The sequence below is a fragment of the Tachysurus vachellii genome, chromosome 17 (assembly GCF_030014155.1).
Source record: "Tachysurus vachellii isolate PV-2020 chromosome 17, HZAU_Pvac_v1, whole genome shotgun sequence".
Taxonomy (NCBI): Eukaryota; Metazoa; Chordata; class Actinopteri; order Siluriformes; family Bagridae; genus Tachysurus; species Tachysurus vachellii.
Genome location: NC_083476.1, coordinates 13,145,324 through 13,166,065, shown reverse-complemented (window position 1 = coordinate 13,166,065; position 20,742 = coordinate 13,145,324). Strand labels below are relative to the sequence as shown.

General features: G+C 37.2%; 2 protein-coding genes across 4 annotated transcripts in view; both read right to left on the bottom strand.

The window, feature by feature from the left end:
- Positions 1-1,972: 1,972 nt before the first annotated feature.
- Positions 1,973-12,139, bottom strand: rad23b (RAD23 homolog B, nucleotide excision repair protein). Its single transcript, XM_060891680.1, has 10 exons — positions 11,926-12,139; positions 10,021-10,102; positions 7,923-8,002; positions 7,422-7,639; positions 7,221-7,273; positions 5,215-5,342; positions 4,855-4,990; positions 3,942-4,069; positions 3,055-3,207; positions 1,973-2,606 (listed from the first exon to the last, which is right to left on the bottom strand). Exons 1-10 carry the CDS (start codon positions 11,989-11,991, stop codon positions 2,493-2,495), a joined length of 1,158 nt encoding a protein of 385 aa, XP_060747663.1. The 5' UTR covers positions 11,992-12,139; the 3' UTR covers positions 1,973-2,492.
- A 5,536-nt stretch (positions 12,140-17,675) lies between these two features.
- Positions 17,676-20,742, bottom strand: part of znf462 (zinc finger protein 462) — a 42,914-nt gene continuing 39,847 nt past the window's right edge. For 2 of the 3 annotated variants that reach the window (XM_060891632.1, XM_060891633.1), the window contains exon 13: positions 17,676-20,266. In XM_060891632.1, the coding sequence (XP_060747615.1) occupies positions 20,110-20,266 (157 nt within the window). In that variant the 3' untranslated portion in view covers positions 17,676-20,109. The remainder of the gene's footprint in view (positions 20,267-20,742) is intronic. The other variant, XM_060891634.1, reaches the window with a different exon arrangement.

The window sequence follows — 20,742 nt, the reverse complement described above, 5'->3', positions numbered from 1 at the left end:
CACGAATCATTAATTATTTATTCTACATGTTCTACATAATTTTTGGTGTTCATCAGTTCACATAAAATCCTAATTAATGAACCACATTTATCATTCTTTTCCACTGATCCACATTATTTATGTTAATAACAAAATTGATTCTATTTATTATATAAATTATTTTTTACTGTAGAAGGTTATAAAGAGAATCTAATGTAAAGAACTGTAGTGAACAGCGCCATCTGTAGGAGGCACTAATTACTATCAGAAATCAAGATCTTCAGTAACATCTCTTTATCCTGGGAACACAGGACATAAGGTATATAAATATTACAACCCCTTGGCAAACAAATATGTAATCAACACATTTGGAAGAAATTCACCAGATTTTTTACTTTATAGCAAACACACAAATCACCGATATGGCACAAAAAAAGGTTTTGTTCAATAGATTAACATTATGGCTTCATGAAAGTACAATCAGTACTTTGTTGCTCTTTCTCTGGCTTTTATGACCTCACTAATGAAAAACAATTTTCCCCATCAATCTGTTCCAACTTTCTCGTATAGCAGTTGACAGATCAGCTTTGCAGGATGGAGCCTTATCATGGACCTGTTTTTTCAGTTTCCACCATGAATTTCAATTGGATCTGGACTGTTTGCAGGCCACATCACTGAGATGATTTGCCTTCCATGAAAAAAGGCTTTAACGCCTTTGTGATTCCAAAAGTTTTTCCTGTACTTGATCTGGAAAAAAAATCACTTCATTAATAAAAAAGTGTCAGTGAATTTTTCTGAGGCATGTTTCATGAAGCCATAATATTGAGCTATTGAACAAATCCTTTTTTCTGCCATATCAGTGATGTGTGTTTGCTATAAAGTAAAAAATCTAAGTGAACTTCCGTGCACTGCATCCACACTTTAGTTCTTAGCCCGCTGTGATGAGTGTCACAGCAGTTGCAGAAACACAACAAACAGAACCATGCAGCAGCTGGGGGAGTGGACTTTAAAACTGGTGGCATGATACAGCAGCATATCAGCAATTCCTTACTTTTTTCTTTAATGTTGAAAATGCAAACATTCTGGAAAACTGAGTCCAGGTTTATGGTGTGTGGCTCCTGCTGCTGATCCTCTGGTTCTTCTCTTTGTCTACATCGTCATTAAAGACATATCCTTCTAATTCTGTTCCTGACTATTTTTTTTTTATAAACAACTTAAATATATTCAGATTGAACTCTTCCATTGAAACACACACAGAATTTACCCCAATACTGAATTACAGCATCTGACCAATCAGCAGTTTCACTTCAGCTGAAACACAAGCTGCATATTCACTGTAACACCACACCGCTTTCTTTCTGTCTTTATATAAGCAACTTTGATCTGAATGTAACCTGATTTCAAAGCTGTAAAGAAATCATATTTCAACCCTATAATTCTTAAGCAGATAGTCAGTGAACAAGAGACAGCCCTCTATCATTTTCCTTTTATTCTGTCCACCTTGTTCCTGGTCCTCTCAGTAACAGCACCTGTGTAATTGTTCCTCATCTATTCAATTCAGTGCCTTAACCTCCATTTAAAAAAAATGAACCGTTTTAAAAAATTAGACTTCTGTAAGATTAAAACAATTTTTAAATGCATCCTTATTTAACATTATTTTTTGTTTACCCCTCCATCACACTGATTTCCTCACATTTTTCCATAGTGGGAATGATACTGGAAAAGATTTACAGCTCACTGCTGACTAACAGTCATGCTTAACAAGCTTACAGACAAATGGTGTGTTTATGTTTAAAACTTTTATTTATCCTGTAAAAAGGACAGTAAATGTGCAGAATGTGGAACTGTGCACACTAATCACATGTGGACATGCCTTTAACCTTTAAAAAAAAAGGTTCATGAGTTTTGCACAGAACCATCTCTGCATTTCATGCACTACACAGAAAAGCTGATTGTATTTTAACTAAAATAAAAAATATATACGGCAACTGGGTTGCTTTAAAAATCTTTTTAATGTTTAAAATTGTGTTTCGGGTCCCTATACCGTTCAACTGTGAAAGAAGGCATGAACACGAGCAAAAGATGGAAGAAAATAAAAATAATTAAAAACAATGAACATAAATGAATGCGCATTTCAGCCTCAAATGCCGACAATGGAGAACAAATTGGGATACACCCTTTAAACCTCGATTGAGCAAAAATAAAATCATGAATACAGGCCAAATATAAAATAATCCAGATCGTCAGAGGAGGTCATTGATTATGCTTTTTACTTAATTTCTCAATTGAGCAAATGAACAATTCCCAATTGCTCGCCTTCACAAAGCAGAAGCAGATAAAACAGACGAGTTATCCAGTGTGTAAAGAAAAATAGACCAAGACTGCCTGTGGAGGGGTTTTATGTATGAATTTCATTTTATCTGTTTTTTTGCAGTTTGATTAACTTGGGGGGGAAAAAAACTAAACGTGGGTAAACTGGGAGAGGAACAAAAACGACCAAAAAAAAAAAGATTTTAGTCATCATCGAAGTTCTGTTGTAAAAGGAAATTGGCAGCCAGGTTCTCATTCTTCTCACAAGCGAAGTAGGCCTGAATAACAAGTCCTTCTGGGAATCCAAGCGCCTTTAGCTACAGACAAGAGACAGAAGAGTTGTGAGGAGCATTATCAGTGGTCCAGACACACACAAAGGCTGTAAACAATGACAATGTGTATTTGAATTATAAATAAGCGTCTTTTTTCCCCTTATTTTTAATAAATGTAAACCCACTGTGGCCCGAAAAAATGAAAAAATGTTTATAGTAAACAATGAAAAACCCTAAACTTAAGGCACAGGTAAATATTTAAGGCTCTACAGGGAAACAAAAGACAGTGTTTGGAAATAAACTGAAATCAGATTTCTCACACACCATGGTATTTCACAGGCTCTCTTTAGTAAAGGTTTTCCTCAGTTGCCATGAAAAGAAACATTCTGTACTCAAACCACAACTTCAGTATGTAGTGAGTCTCAGACCCCAAAGGCTGTTCCTATGTGCACTATGTAGTGAACATGCTGTGTTATTACAAATTGTGACTCACCCTCTCAATTGCTTCCTTTTCCTGGGGTGTGACCTGGATGTAGTTCATGTGCCCACCACCAGCCTCAGACACACTCCCACCCCCTCCTTGCCCTGCTTCCTGTGCTGGTTCGTTCAGCATTTGAATAAACTGCTCCTGGTGGCTGCTGATTTGCTGATAGAAAAAAAAAGCCACATACACAATGAAAAAAGGCAATTGGATGACCTGGACCCATGTTCATAAAAATTATTTGCTCCTAGCTCATGAAAAAAGTTGCTCCTAGTGACAAAACTCTAGGAAAGTTTTTAGAAATACGTGCATTTCCCCTTAAAATTAAACAGAAGATCCTAGTAAAGCTAAGTTATTTGCAAAGCATCTTAACCCTTAAAAGAACTCTTAAGATCAAAAATTCTTAGGAGGACTTAAGAGTTTTAAGTTTCTTTAGAAGAGGAGAAAATGGCAGAAAGGTGAAGAGAGAAAATAAATGTATTGCATTATTAAATATTTATTAAATATAAACGCTACAGATTAGATCTTTGACACAGCGCAGAAATATAGTAAAGAATTATATAATTTCTGTGCTGTGTCAGATTTTTACATCTGTAACCTACAGATGTCTCCAATATGATCGATCACAAACATAATCCCCACTCGATATAGCCAAAATATCTTAACATAGACACAAAGCGAAGGCTTATACGAGATCATATTGTAAAAGCGCTCTTTTTTTTGTACAACCAACCGCAGTCTTGGTCCTGAATCACTCTTAAGCTAAAATTCCTAGTTAGAAATTTTTAAGCTAAATTAGGAGATCTCTTTATGAATACAGGCCAATGAATTTTTTTGGGATTTGTGGGCAAGTATGCACACAGTTATTGGTGGTTGTGTGTGTGTGTGTGTGTGTGTACCTGCAGTAACTGGGGGTTCTCTCGGCCAATCTGTTGCAGTAGGGCAGGCAGCAGAGAGGGGTTCTGTTGGATGATCTGCCTCATTTGCAGGAACTGAGGCTGATTCCTCAGAAAATCCAGAGGATTGGCTACACACACAATGAAAACAGAAATTAAAACCAAACTCTTAATTATACATTGAATAAACTCACATACATTTAAAGTTTTTTGTGGACCCATACAAAAGTAGTTCTTTATTATTATTGTTATTTGCATGGCAGTGTGGCTTCCAATTGAGAGTTGTTTTCACCATTTTCTTTTTTAATCCACGCTCTAATATACATCACTGAAATGACACTGGAAAGGTCCCATATCTAAAAAAACCCATATCTAAAGAACGATTGCTTAACTTTCACGTTTTTTATTTTACCTCACTGGCAACCCTTTCAAATGCCTGCTGAAATCTTACTGGCTGATGACTGCCATGCTTTTCTAAGTAATGTAACCATCAGAAATCCACATATAGATTAGCAGAGAAATAAATTTCAATTTGATTGAAATCGTGGTAGCTAATTACCACCTATCAGAACTTGGCTCTGCCCTTTGTACATGACCACACTCGAGCTCAGTTCAGTTGAAACACAGGAAAATAATACTTGAACTAGTTTGCTAAAGTAGCTTCCCTAATTTAGCTCACAATCTAAAAGTTTAATTGTCCACATTGCAGATTAGCCGAGGCAACAGACAAATTTAATTAGTCTCTAGTACTCGGAGTTCTCAAGTTAAGGGGTAAAATGTGCAATGTTGCATCATCCATCACTGTGGAAAAAATGCTGAATAGTGCTTTGCTGTCCTTGAGTAAAACAATACAATGTTAATACTATTGTTGTGTCAGTGTGTGTATACTTGCTTGCACACACACGAGTGTGCATACCTGCTGATCCAGCACTGGGTTGTGTAGGTGTTGTGCTGGATGGAGATGAGAGTCCTGTGGGAGCAACCGGGGCGCCCCCTACTGGAGCTACAGGATCAGAGCCCCCAACGTTCCCCTCACTCTCTGCTGGAATTCCCTACACAGAAATTCAGACAAGTAAACCTTCAACATGCGAACAAAATTAATTTTAATGAGAGACTTTTATCCATAATCTGTTCAAACCATCTTGTTCTTAATCAAACAATTTCATTCTTAATTCCTCCATCAGCACTCATTCGTAAGTGATCCCCTTTATCTTCTGTAATCTGTTCATCTCCAAAAACCTCTCATAACGCCCACTTTACGCCCCACCCAACTCACCGTGAGCAGGTACTCAACAGCTCGGTCTGGGTTGTTGAAACTGGCACGCAGCGCTGCCACCACCTGCTCCCTCTCATAGCCCATTAACATGATCTCAGTCACCATATTCTCATACGACTGTCCCGTCACTATGCAAATACACAAAAACAATCCATTACACCGATCCATCATCCTTATTACAGTAAGTGATTAAACATATACAGTTTATGAGTCTCTGCTCAGCACGCTCCTCTGTGTATTATGCATGTATCTGAAATCGGTTAATGAAAACATTTTGAAAGGAATGAATCAGGCTTGCATAATATTACATTATCATGATATCCAGTGATGTTTATTGCTAATTTAATTACGTCGCCAGAACCACCACCCCACCCCTTTCTCTCAAGCTCACTTGATCACAGCCTGTATGACTTACTTGCTTTCTAAACATGTAAATGTGAAATAAAAACTCTATTGGTATGTTCAGCTTGATCAAAGGAATGTAACTGAAAAATGTTCAGTTACATTCGCAAAATTGCTAGCCTTAGGTCCCCGGGCTATTGTGTCTTTCTATTGGCTACCAACATGGGCGGAGATCTCTCAGAGGGAACGTGCTTCTGCTACAGTCATTTTGCCGTAGCAAGACACCACGTCAATAATCATCCTCGCCATGGCTGCAGGTTCTCATTGACGCAGTGGGGTAATTTATAACAGAGGAGACAAAAGGGTTGCACACCGTAAACAAAGTTGAGCGTCACGACTGAAAATTGAGAATACGGACGCAGGCGGTGCAACTCAACATTGCAGTTCAGTTCAGAATGCTGTTCAAAATCCGGCTGCACCTCTCACGTGGCCTTCAGTTAAATTACAGTATATTTTTCAAATTGTTGTTAAGGTACATAAGATATACAGGGTTCCCACTCTTTTTCAGAGATCATTTTCCAGGACATTTCAAATTTAGCAAAAAAAAGACAAGGATCACAGATTCACGGCCTAAAGTAATATGTTCTTCTCTCCAGAAGTCTTAAAAACAGCATACACTTTATGGCTATTACTTAACTATACTTTTAAAGACAATTTGTAATGTGAATGAAATTTCAACATTTATAAAATAAAAAGACCGCACATATGAATACCCTTTCCTTTCTCAGGCCAATGCTGTCATGCATGCTTTAGTTTGCTGTGCATTCCCCTTGCACATGATATTCAGATTAACAAAATTAATATAACCTGCTTACCCGTCACCATTTGCTGAAAACATGCGAGCACTTAAACCATTCCTAGCACCTGAAACCGCCAACACAAGACAGCGTCATCCGTCACAGCGAGATTAAACAGCATAACAAAAAACGCGTCAAAACTCAGCGTCCCTGAACAGAGCGCTTTCTGTTACTAACGTTAATTATTTCGACCAGTTGTAAACTGTTCTTTAAATGATCAAGAACATTTAAAAATAATAATTTTCCAGGACAACAAGATTTTTTCCAGGACAATTTATGTTTTCTCTCATTTTCCATGTGTTTTCCAGGACTGGAACATTGGTCATTAATTTTCCAGGATTTCCAGGTTTTCCAGGACACGTGGGAACCCTGATATATGAATAACAACTTCACCCTAGAAAAACATTTGTCTTTCTGTTAATGGAATGAAATCAAATGTTTTGTATAAGAGCTATAATAATAATAATACTACAGATGACGCTTTCTCTTTTGGTTTGCAGTTTTTTTTTTTAAAACTTCAAACTCACTGGTGCCACTTTCTTCATTCTTGAAATTAACTTTTGCATGGTTGGTTGGTTTGCATAACTGTTTTGGACTGCTGAACTAAACGCTTGTGCAGCAATCTTAAACATTATAAAGATTGCACTGACAGAGGAGAGAATTATAAAATCTTTGATTAAAGTTTTGTTTACATAAATTTATTTCGGGTTATCAAAAAGTACATGCCCAAAGGGCTAACAGGGATTTTAAAACTTTGCGAGCCTTGTGTTGTTAAAGACTTCAGACATGTAGTGAAGTGTCCTTTACCCAGAGCAGAAGTCGCCTCTTCAAATATGTTGACATTTGTCAGGATACCAGAACTGCAGGATAAAGACAGAAGATGTATTAGTCAGTAATTCCCAAGTTAGTGTACCCCAATGTATTCACCTGTAATTTACAGTCATGCATTACAGAAATAAAATTTACTTAGAGGTTAGAGCAACCTCAACTGTGAGGTGTGTGATCTACCTGGCAGGTGTAGAAGATGGTGGTTTTTCCTCGGCTGCTTTCTCCTCTTTGCTGCTTTCGGATGTGGTGTCAGTGATTGTGGTGGTGGTGGTGGTCGTGGTGGTAGTGGCTGCAGCAGCAGCAGCAGGGGGGATTGTGGGAGTTGTAGTGCTAGAAGTGGGACTACTCGAAGTTGCTGCTGTAGTTGAAGATGGAGCGGCTGCAGGGGCAGCTTTAGGCTGGAGATAATTTAATTTAATCAGTCCACACAAACTGCACAGTTCTGTAAAGCATCTGGAACAGCGGTAGCTATGGTAACAGCAGCAATGGCACACCTCTATTACTTAAGACTAAAATTCATAAAGAATATTAACCTGTAGAAACATCTAGCACTAATGGCTTTTGTACAGAATGACCATGCCCAAGCTGCTCCAATGTGTTTGGAATAAAGAGACACTGTGGACATTCAAGAAGACCGAATAGAAAACAAGTTAGAGAATTATTTATTTATTTATTTTTTACCTTTGCTACCATGACAACCACAAAGTTCTTCTCATCTATCTTATACTCCTTCAGTGCTGTGTCATCGTTTAGGATTTTACCTGCAGAGCAAATCAGCAAAACAATTAGACAGTTCATCAGCCACATCTTCATCCCTGCCTGTCTCATTTCTTTCTCTCCTGTATCCCTCATTCTCCTTGCCTATTTCTCTCACTGCTGGTTACCATGTCTCTCAGTTTACATGGACCTAAGAACCTGTTAACCAGACTGATACTATTACAACCGGAATAGATCAAAATAAACAATTGTGTAGATTAGTGCTGCAACGACGCGTCAACGTCATCGATTACGTCGACTACGAAAATACGTCGACATGCGTGAAATGCGTTGACGTGTCACACTGTTTACATTCATCTCGCGTAATGGCGGCTTCTGCTCCTGGGAATGGAGAAAGTTCCAGTCTATCACAAAAAGCTAGACCACGATTATCAAAAGTATGGGAAAACTTTAAACAGAGGCCAAATAAAATGGTCCTTTGTTCCCTTTGCAAAACCGAAATGGTGTACCATGGCAGCACAACTGCAATGCACAAGCACCTCAGAAGAAAACATTCTGGCGCTCTCCGACCTCAAAAGGACGAGCCATCTTTGTAAGTATTTATTATTACAATTAGTTTTGGGAGTAATTGTTGCGTTCTTACCTGCTGTGTTTTTGTCAAGAATTAATTAATATATGCTAGGTAATAATGGTAATGCTAATCGCTAACGGTATAAAGTGTAAACATATACTGTATAACTTTGCCGACGATAAAGCAAACTAACATTTAATTTACATGAACTGGTTGTTGGAAGTTGTTTATGCACACAGACTTAAAATTAACTACTAGATTTACATTAACAGTTCGCTGTAATCTAGTCGTGTACGTGAACATCTAAATAAATAGGCTACTAGTGCATTTTTGTTTACTTTTGGCACAAGCCAATTAAATAAAATATAATCATAAGTACGTGATTAATAACAAATTCTCTCATTAGTTAAGAGTTTAAAATGCTTTCTGTATTTCATAATAAAATGACAAATTCACTACACTTTCTGAATACAATTAAAATTGTAAAGTAATTATATTAAACATTGTAATTAATCACATTCAGTTCATTTAAAAATATGCAGATTTACTACCCTCTTTGAAATACAGTACAGTTTATATATTGTTAGCATTCATAGATTTCATGTTTAATTTGGTTCCTAATGGTAATTATTGTTTTTTTTTTTTCTCAGGAAGAGGCAAAGCTGTGTACAAGATTTCTTTCATAAAAAGGATGTCACTGTTTGCACGCCCCAAATGGCCGTTACATTGTCTTTCATGTATTTTTGCACAGTGTTGAGCAGTGCTTTTGTTGAATTTATATGGCATTATTTGTGCCTGATGCTAAAGTGTTGTTTACATTTTATTTTTGGCACTTTATTTTTGTATACTGTAAAAACTTCAACCACATTGAAGTATTTTTTGGAAAAAATTTAATAAAAGAAATATTAGATTAGAAGTTGTACTTATCATTTTTTGTAAAGTTGTCCAAAGGATTAATTAGTTAATCAAAAAAGAACACTAGATTAAGCAAAAAAAAAAAAAAAAAAAAAAAAAAAATCGTTAGAGTAGTCGACTAATCAAAAAAATAATCGCTAGATTAGTCGACAGAAAAAATAATCGTTAGTTGCAGATCTAGTGTAGATACATCAGTCTAATTAGAGCAAACTGCCTAAGGTGGAAAAATGTGTGTTATCACTTTATGAAAACCATGCTTGTGCAAGTGTGTGCATTCTAAAGTATTTTGTTAGTTACACAAACAAATGAACACACGCGCTGCATGTTGTTTTTGGGAGCGTTGGCACGAAACCTCATTCCACAAGCATGACTTTGGGTCAGATTACTAGTAACATGCATCATAAATAAACTGACAGAATGTCTAGTGTAGGATACAAACAATTTTTCAGTCTCCAGGCTTGTCTCTCCCTTTCATATTTCCTGTCAGTCTCCAAGTGTCTCTCCATTTCTCTCACTCAAACAACTACATCAGGCATTTCAAACACTGTTTCTCTCAGAACAAACACAAAGACACACCTGCATAGATCAACTTCTGTCCGGCGACAGGAAAACTCTCCTTCCCCTTTTCATTCTCAATTTTCTCCTTCAACGCCTTTACCTGGAAAATAAAATAGGCAGAGTTCAGAGATGCAGTAAGGCAGTGTGCTGTATGCACACAAAACCAAAACAAAGTACTCATCACACAATATTGCCATCATGAACATATTCGATTTTGTAAGTGGTGTCCAACACTACACAGTGAGTCTAACGCTATACACTACAAAGCTGAAGGGAAGCTGTTTAGGGCAGTACCAAAACTAATTTCTCACAGGTTTTACCACATCATCCGGCTATTGCTAATGCACCTCACTGAGTGATCACACGACCGCACTTATAACTCAGTCAGAAACACAGCTCAAGTTTCCGTATGACACCCACCCCTTCAGAATGACAAAGCAAAAGGCCTGATTTGATCCACGGGTATTTTAGTCATCATTTTGGTTGATAAGTTACATTTTGCCACTAAAAGACCTTAATGATTTATCACCTGTTTGAATTATAACGACACTATAATACACAAGCTTGCATACCTTTAGAACACAGAGGTGTACTGTTATAGTAAAATACTGAGTGACGGGTGGGATGATGAAATAGACTGACTCACTATAACAAAGGATAATTATATTACTAGAACTGTTATTGCTTAGTTTATAAAATCTATAAACAGCTGTATAAGTATAAAGTCTTCTGTCCTGAAGACTCTACCATATCTGAGAACATTCACAGCTTTACATATGACTGTTATAAAGCACTAACCCTGAAGACCATAAATGAATGTTAAAAACCACGTGGAGCCAATAGAATACAGGTCCTTATAGCGAAATGAGTCCATTAAAATAAACCATTGATTTGGAGCAGCTCTTTCAGAGCTAACGTTATAGAAAATCTTCATTTACTACGCGATCGTTTGGGGGAGGGGGAATGCAGTCACACTTCAGATCTCAAAGTGCTGATGGAGGTGTGAAAATGATTTATAGACACTACAGCTGCACGGGTTCAGGCCCGAGTTCAACAACTTCTTACCATTTTTTTCAAGTTTCATAAAAACGACAAAGGTAATTCATAACTGGGGAAGAGTGAGTGACAGTATGTAAAATAACCCACGGCGCTAGACTGAGTAAAAACACAAATCGGAAGGAATAATCGGATTTAAGTTCGATAACTAACCAGTTCACTGGCGTGTGATTCTGATTCGGCGTGTGATTCAGAAGGCCACGCACTGCTAGCTTGCTTTAGCATATTAGCCTGGTAGCACAACCAGCGCTGTGTTTGTAATTACAAGTTCAAAAGGCGCCATTTGCCGAAAATTATTGCGTTGTATAGAGTGAATAAATAAACAAATGTTGATCAACGCCTTTTCCGAACAACAAATCATCGCAGTTTATCCGTAAACGTCAACTCGGGTTAACTATACAATTGGATGAAGGGTAGGAAAACTAGCTAACTAATTTAAACTTTTCAGCTTTTTAATACTAACAACGTAAACAAAAAAAATACTATATTAAAAAAAATGGGACTTAGAAAATGTTAGTACTCTCACACCACGATCTCTAACACTAACGTCAAATATGCTAGTCAAATATGCTTAACGTGAAAAGCTAAGTTAGCCGGCTAGATAGCTTAGCATGTAGCGCTTGTGCTGGCGTTCTTAACTTTTCTCTCAGAACCAAACTAGCACACAGTTCATCCGTTCTCTGTAAATATTCATAATTTAGAAAAAAATACTATTTAATGTACACCCATGGTGAGGTTTAGCATCTTATAGCTGTCACAAACATGGTCTACGTGAGTATGTGTAGCAATAGCTAAGCTAAGCTAAGCTACAAGACAACTTTCGCGGCCCCGTGTCTCGAGCCTCTCCACCGAGTGAATATGTCTCACCGTCTCCTCCGCGTCGATGTCGATTTTAAACGTCTGCTGCTGCAGGGTTTTCAGTGTGATTTGCATTTTGAGCAGTTACCGCGCGTGTGTGAGGAGAGACTGTTATCTTTCCCAGGGTGTGATAGTGAGTCCAGGCTATTTTCGCTAGCTCATCACAGCCTGCTCGCCGCCATTACGCTCTCGCCTTTTTTTTTTTTTTTTTGCAGCGCATAAACAAACCAGTACAAACACGCGCATGCGTTGACGTTACAACACTTTAGACGCATGCGCAGTACAATTGTATATGGGCGTTTTAATTTCTGCACATGGGAACGCCCCCTTGTTCTATAATTGGCTGTGGTTTCTTAAAGACTGAGACTGGCATCCAGTCGTCATTAAACTAGAGGTCTCGAGCTGTAATTCTGGTGGCGATTTAAGTGCAATTACAATTTAATTACATTCCAGGTAGTGAAAAAATAAGAAAGTGAAAAAATCCAGTATGATTTAAGCTCTTTTTTTTAAATGCTTTAAATATTCAAAATGGTTAGATGGAAAAAATATTTATTTTATTTTTGCACCATAGAAGAGGGGGCACGGTGGCTTAGTGGTTAGCACGTTCGCCTCACACCTCCAGGGTCGGGGTTCGATTCCTGCCTCCACCTTGTGTGTGTGGAGTTTGCATGTTCTCCCCGTGCCTCGGGGGTTTCCTCCGGGTACTCCGGTTTCCTCCCCCGGTCCAAAGACATGCATGGTAGGTTGATTGGCATCTCTAGAAAATTGTCCCTAGTGTGTGATTGTGTGAGTGAATGAGAGTGTGTGTGTGTGCCCTGCGATGGGTTGGCACTCCGTCCAGGGTGTATCCTGCCTTGATGCCCAAAGACGCCTGAGATAGGCACAGGCTCCCCGTGACCCGAGGTAGTTCGGATAAGCGGTAGAAGATGAATGAATGAATGAATGAAAGTCACAATTTAAAAATCCTTATGACTGAAAGCCATACTTAGAGTGAATAATATAAGCCCTTTTTTCAACTGCAGAGGATACATCTTTGCCATCTTCACCCATGACTGTCTATGTAACCCAGATTACATCCTAGATTATGATGTGACCCTAAATGACACAAATGTTCATTTTCACAGAGTCTGCTGTCTCGGTTTTTATGACTACAATTTGCATATACTCTAGAATGTTATGAACAGTGATCAGAAGAATTGCAGTTAATTGCAAAGTCCCTCTTTGCCATGAAAATGAACTTAATCCCCAAAAAATTACATTTCCACTGCATTTCAGCCCTTTCACAAAAGCACCATCTGACATCATGTTCACTTCTCTTTAAGGAGAGATGATTAATTGTTGTGAAGAAGGTTTCAGGATGCCCAAGAAACTCCAGAAAGCACCAGAACTGTCTCCTAAAGTTGAGTCAGGTGTAGGGTCAGGGCATCATTCTTTGCTCAAGAATGGCAGCATGCAGGTGTGAGCACATCTGCAAGCACAGTGTCAAGAAGGGCAGCAAAGAAGCCATGTTTCTCCAGGAAAAACATCAGAGACAGACTGATTTTCTGCAAAAGGACAGACTGATTGGATTGCTGAGGACTGGGTTAAAGTCATTTTCCCTTATGAATCTTCTCTCCAGTTGTATGGGGCATCCAGAAAAAAGCTTGTCCAGAGAAGAAAAGGTGAGCACAACCATCAGTCCTGAGACCATTCATGTGTGGGCTTGCTTCTTAACCATGAGAGTGGGCTCACTCACAATGTTGCCTAAGAACACAGCCATGAATAAAGAATGGTCCAAAAACATTCTGCTAGAGCAACTTCTCCCAAACATCTAAGAATAGTTTGGTGATGAACAATGCCTTTTCCTGCATAGTGGAGCACCTTACCGTAAGGTAAAAGTGATAACTAAGTGGCTCTGTGAAAAAAACATTGAATTTTTGGGTCCATTGCCACGAAACTTCCCAGAATTTAATCCCATAGAGAACTTGTGGTCAATCCTTAAGAGGCAGGTGGACAAACGAAAACCCACAAATTCTGACAAACCCCAAGCATTACTTATGCAAGAATGTGCTGCCATCAGTCAGGATGTGGCCCAGAAATTGATTGACAGCATGCCAGAGCGAATTGCAGAGGTCTTGAAAAAGAAGGGTCATCAACACTGCAAATATATACTCTTTGCATAAACTTAATGTAATTGTCAATAAAGGCATTACTTGTATGGAATGCTTGTAATGATACTTCAGTGTACCATAATAACATATGATAAAAAGACTATAAAATTACAAGAATATTGCCAAAATATTATTATTTTTCTAGATATACTGATCCTAAAGGACAGGTACAAAAAGCTCAGATACACCAGTTTAATTTGTTTACAATTAACAAATGTTCTTAAAGATACAGTGCCTTGCAAAAGTATTCATACTCACTGAACTTTTTCACATATTTACATGTTACAGCCCCAAAGAAAAATATATTTTATTGTGATTTTATGAAACAGACCGAATGAAAGTGGCACATAATTGTGAAGTGGAATGAAAATTATAAATGGTGTCCAAAATTTATTTTACAAATAAATATCTGAAAAGTGTGGTGTGCATTTGTATTCAGCCCCCATTACTCTGATACCCCTAACTAAAATCCAGTGAAACCAACTGTCTTCAGAAGACACCTAATTAGTAAATAGAGTACACCTGTGTGTAATTTAATCTCAGTATAAATACAGCTGTTCTGTGAAGCCCTCAGGAGTGTGTTAGAGAACATTAGTGAACAAACAGCATCATGAAGACGAAAAAACACACCAGACAGGTCAGGGGTAAAGTTGTGGAGAAGTTTAAAGCAGGGTTAGGTTATAAATTAATATCCCAAGCCTTGAACATCTCACGGGGCACTGTACAATCCATCATCCGGAAATGGAAAGAGTGGCACAACTGCAAGCCTACCAAGACATAGCCGTCCACCTAAATTGACAGGCCACGCAAGGAGAGCATTAATCAGAGAAGCAGCCAAGAGGCCCATGATAACTCTGGAGGAGCTGCAGAGATCCACAGCTCAGGTGGGAGAATCTGTCCACAGGACAACTATTAGTCGTGCACTCCACAAATCTGGTCTTTATGGAACAATGGCAAGAAGAAAGCCATTGTTGAAAGAAAGCCATAAGAAATCCCGTTTGCAGTTTGCGACAAGCCATGTGGGGGACACAGCAAGCATGTGGAAGAAGGTGCTCTGATCAGATGAGACCAAAATTTAACATTTTGGCCAAAATTCAAAACGTTGTGTGGCGGGAACCTAACACAGCACATCACCCCGAACACACCATCCCCACCGTGAAACATGGTGTTGGCAGCATAATGTTGTGGGGATGGGACAGGGAAACTGGTCAGAGTTGATGGGAAGATGGATGGAGCCAAATACAGGGCAATCTTGAATGAAAACCTGTTAGAGTCTGCAAAAGACTTGAGACTGGGGCAGAGATTCTCCTTCCAGCAAGACAATGACCCTAAACATACAGCCAGAGCTACAATGGAGTGGTTTAGATCAATTCATGTGTTAGAATAGCCCAGTCAAAGTCCAGACCTAAATTCAATTGAGAATCTGTGGCGAGACTTAAAAATCGCTGTTCACAGACGATCGCCATCCAATCTGACTGAGCTTCGGCTATTTTGCAAAGAAGAATGAGCAAAAATTTCACTCTCCAGACGTGCAAAGCTGTTAGAGACATACCCCAAAAGACTTGCAGCTGTAACTCATTGGGGCTGAATACAAATGAACGCAACACTTTTCAGATATTTATTTGTAAAAAAAATTTGGACGCCATTTATCATTTTCCTTCCACTTCACAATTATGTGCCACTTTGTGTGGGTCTATCACATAAAATCCTAATAAAATAAATTTTTTAACGTGTCAAAATGTGAAAAAGTTCAGTGGGTATGAATACTTTTGCAAGGCACTGTATAACTCAAATATCAGAAGCAAAGCTCCTGATTTATTTATCTGAATGAACCATGATTTATGGAAATAAATAAGTTTGTTTAAAAGCTATACTTACTAGTAACTTTAAATTTTATTTTTAATTATATATTTTTTTTAGTTTAAACTGTGAAATTGTCCAGTGTATCCTGTTCATGCTCATTATTTCCGCCATTGCTGTGTGTTTGTGAGTATAGCAGGAAGACAGATTAACAAGGTGGCAGATGCAGAGGCGATGGGTGGTGATGGCCTGCAGGAACAGAATGGTTTCCCAGATAAAAATTCCCCAAAACACGTCACTGTGTCCCCAGGAAGCCGATCCACCCTTTGTAATGCCAAACTGCTCCAAGTGCTAATAACAATCACATTAGGTATGATAACTAGGGCCCAAATTATGAAGTGTATTTTGTTTGCAAATGCTTGGGTTCTGTACAAGTCACCTTTTTTTTTTGAAGTAAAAAAAAAAATCTCTGCATCAGCAGTTACTGTTGTCTACTCTGCACTGTTACTTGTTCAAACATGATCAGCATGGAAGAGTCATCAGAGAAACATATTCAAACCTTTTGTTTAGTTATTTTTTTTCCTTTTTTTGAATAATGTAATACGTCTCTTGTGAACTTTAAATAAAACAAAATGTTATGTGCAAAAGTTTGGATAATAAAAATGAAGTCAAAATAAAAAGAAGTAAACCTTATCTCTGACCTTATCACAAAAACATTAGCAGAAGTGTGCAGAGCAACATGTAGTTTAAACCAGAAGAATCTTGGAAAAAAAGTGCTATGAAATGATGAAAAATAAATAACTCTTTGGACACAATCATCAAAGGCATATTTGGAGAAACAAGGCGTATAACTTGATGAAAAGAACGCCTTGCAAAATATTAAGCATGGGGTGGATTTACTGTGGCAGCCAGTGGCACAACAAAAATTGCATGAGTAGATGGAAAAGTAATATAAAAGATTCCAGTAAATACCAGAAACGTCTAGCAGCTACCTGGCTATCAAAAAACGTTTGCAAACTGTAACGTCTGCCAGCGTGGGTTATTAAACACTGAATTAATGAGGTGTCTGATCTTTTGCACATGACACTTTTTCCTATTTATTAAAATTTATCAAATATAAAGTATGTATACATTGACATTTGTTGGCAAAATGTTATTAAAATGCCTGCACCACCCACACTTACCTGCACCATGAGGTGGCATTGTTTTCAGATTGTCCATGTGCCACTCTGCCAGCGATAGCTCAAGATCTGGTGGTTGAATGTTTGTGGTAATTATATGGAATTATCACTCTATTCAGTATAGATGGGAAATAAAATTGGGAAGTGGTAGCTCAGTGGTTAAGGTGTTGGACTTTTGATTTGAATGAGTTCAATCCTGAGGGCCACCAAGCTGCCACTCATGAGCAAGGCCCTTAACCCTCATTTGCGCAGCTGTATAATTGAGCTAAATGTAAGGCCATAAAATGTTGGAACTAAATGTTGGAACATCAATTTAACAGAAAGTGTTTTATAATTTCAGGTTTATATCAACACAAAAAATGCACTGTAGCTTTCACTGGCTAGTTCACTTTCTTTTGCTCTTTAGCTTTCACATGCTAGGTCTTAAAGAGAACTGTGCAGATGTGTGACTGATCTACGTAGATGGAGCTCAAACCAGCCTCAGCCCAGATTAGTATCTTTCTGCACTTTACCCCGAATGATGGTGAAGTTCATGTTTAATGTGATTTATCCTGCAGATTCTCAGCATGATTTTAAATTGATTAAAACCCATGTTTGTGTGGAAGCGAATAACGCAGACCCGCATGTGTCTCGTTATCTGATAACTTTATTAACAAGTTAAAAAAAACCCGATGAATTACAATATTTACAGAATATCCAGAAATCAAAGTGTAAACAACAAACTTCTAGTCAACGTCACGGGTTTCACAGGAAGAAGGCGAGATGGAGGGGCTACTGTCCAACTAACTCCAAACAAACCAAACAAACAAACAAACAAAACTCTAAATCATATTTACAACAATCCAGTGTGTTCAGAATTTAACGGGTTTCTGTCTTTTACAAACGTTTAGGCTTATAAAGAAAGAAACTATTTTTTTATTTTCTTTTTTTAAAGGTAGAAAAAGAAAAGTATTTCCTATAACCACACAAAATGACTTTTTTTTTTTTTGTTAAATATGGACGACACCACAAAAACCCCCACCACATTCCCAAACACTTGACATGAAGCTTCTGTTAACAAAAAAGAAAGAAAGAAACAGAAATAAAATATTACCCAGAATACAGCTGGAGTCGCCTTCCTCGTTAAACAGACAAGGCAGGCAGAGGTTTTTTTTTTCATCAGTGATGTCACAGCTCCTGCTGATTTCTGTTTCATTATCAAAAATGTCATGAATTCCAAGATAATACAGTAAGTTATTACAATATTTTGTTTCAAGAAAATTGACTGAATTATTCTAAGATTTCTCTGAGAATTATGGGATTGCAGTAGAGCACACTGCTCAAAAAAAGGATGTGAGTGTATCGTACTGTAACTGCACCAAATTGTGTCTGGGAAAAAAATGGAGCAAAATAAATTTAATAATAATGATAATAATAATAATAATAAGGCTTCAGGGTTTTTGAGCAGCAACTTTCATCGCATACAATCTATTCATTGTTCCTTTAAAGAGAAGCATAAAAACAATTATTTAAAGAAAACAATTTTACTGTTGTAGTTGCTTGATGGGACGAGCTGCTCGATACCCAAAATGCTACTCTTCTTCAGTTCTTGTTTCCTGTAATCATGCACAAAAAAATGGAGCCATGGAATTTGCATGGAAGGTGCTTTAAGTTGTCCCATAATCATTTTTTTTTTCATTTCAGAAAGTTTTGTTTTCATACATGACGGAGTACAGGAACATGCCTTAAAAGCAGCTGAAACGGAAAAAAAAATAGAATTAAAAATATAATAAAACTACAGTAGCAATTTGCTACAAAACTTTGGGGCCCAGTGTTTGTCCATATACTAAAAAAAATTAAATAAAAACAAAATCAACAAACGTCTGATACAAATAAGATGGCGACTATTCCTGAAGGAATTCAGCTACAGGATTAAAGATTAACACAAGGCTAAAAATGTAAAAAATATTGAATCTGTAAGTCAGCGTTCAGGTCAAATCACACGATCTGTGTCAGGTGTTCCACAAACATCATAGCTTCCTATTTAAACTGAGGAATATTCACCATTTTAGTCGAACTTATTCCACCGGGACAGAAATGTAGCTGTTTATAAAAGAGCTCTAACAAAAGGTATAGACATGAAATTCAGCTCACAGAAATGGAGCTGTGATATCAACATATTTAATTGCCTAAAATAAGATTCGTTATTTAGTGTTCTGAACATTTTTAACAATTGTGGATTTTCTTTTTTATGTTGATCAAAGTGCCAAATATATATAAATTAAAAGATATCATCCATGCTTTTTGGTGTTTAACAGAACCGGTAATTACTATATTTTTAATAATAGAATAAAATACAGTTACATTAAATGTAATTTTAAAAAAAGTAATGAAGTAATTTTTTTTATAATATTAACAATTTTTGCCTAATACAAAGTCCAATCCGATAAATATTTGCTATATAATAATAAAAAAAAACCTTAAAAATAGAAATTTTATTTATTTATTTGTGAGAAAATTAGAGCCCAATATATCCATAATATAAATATAAATGTCACAATCGTAATGTCCAATCCTTGACAATCCTCACAATTTCACTGATATGAATCTAACACGTGGTGTTGGGATGTGCTGAAACACACACTATTCGTTTAATACATAACCAGTAGAATCAATCATTGGTCATGTTTATCATATTTGTTAAATATATTTAAAATTTGAACCAAAAGTAAAATTGGGGACATTTTTAACACATCACCTTACACAAAGTGTTTATTTAACCTGAACAGAGTTCTTACAGATTCGTCACTATTGGTTACCAATATATTATTAGCATCTGTCCTATGGGACCAAGTCACACTTTTTAAAGGATCAGCGATTTAACACACAGCTAGGATGTAACACAACCTATAGAACCCATGTTTAACACTTAAAATCTAACAATGCTTCAAAACCATGAAGTTTTGCTTTTTTCCTCACTTTTTTAAATCAAGTGTCCATGAAGCAGCCTAGTTTTTTTTCCCCCAACAACAAACCATACACCATTATAACACAGTACATTTCTATATGTCATTTTTGGTCTCTCAATTGTCCTCATTCTGAACCGAACTCTGTTGCTCCGAGTGGCTGGATTGATACGCTCTCTCCACTTCTGTAGTGTTAGCTGATTGGTCGTTGCCCTCATCTGTTATTGTTACCGAGGCAACTGGACTCATAGCGCTCATGTTGCTGTTAACAGTCCTGAAAAGGAAAGAAAAGTCTCAAGCCATGTGTGAAGCTTTTATATGTTATATATATACATACACACTCCCTGACAAAAGTCTTGTCACCTATCCAAGTTGTAGGAACAACAAATAATAACTTTCTAGTTGATCATTTGGAATCAGAAGTGGCTTATATGAAAAGCAAAGGCCTCTAGATTATGCTTATCTTACCAAAATAAAATCTTATCAATCATGCATTGATTTTTAATTATTTAATTAGGACAGAAAGGTCAGACTTTTCTTAGACAAAAGTCTTGTCACTTACAGTACAGTACAGTACATAAAGTCATGGTGCAGTGGAAAAAGAATTAATATTGAATTAATTAAATAATTAATTATATTAAGAAATTAATATGGAGGACTGCATCCATACGTCTTGGCAATGACTCAAATAACTTATTAATAAAGTCATCTAGAATGGCAAAGAAAGCATTCTTGCAGGACTCCCAGAGT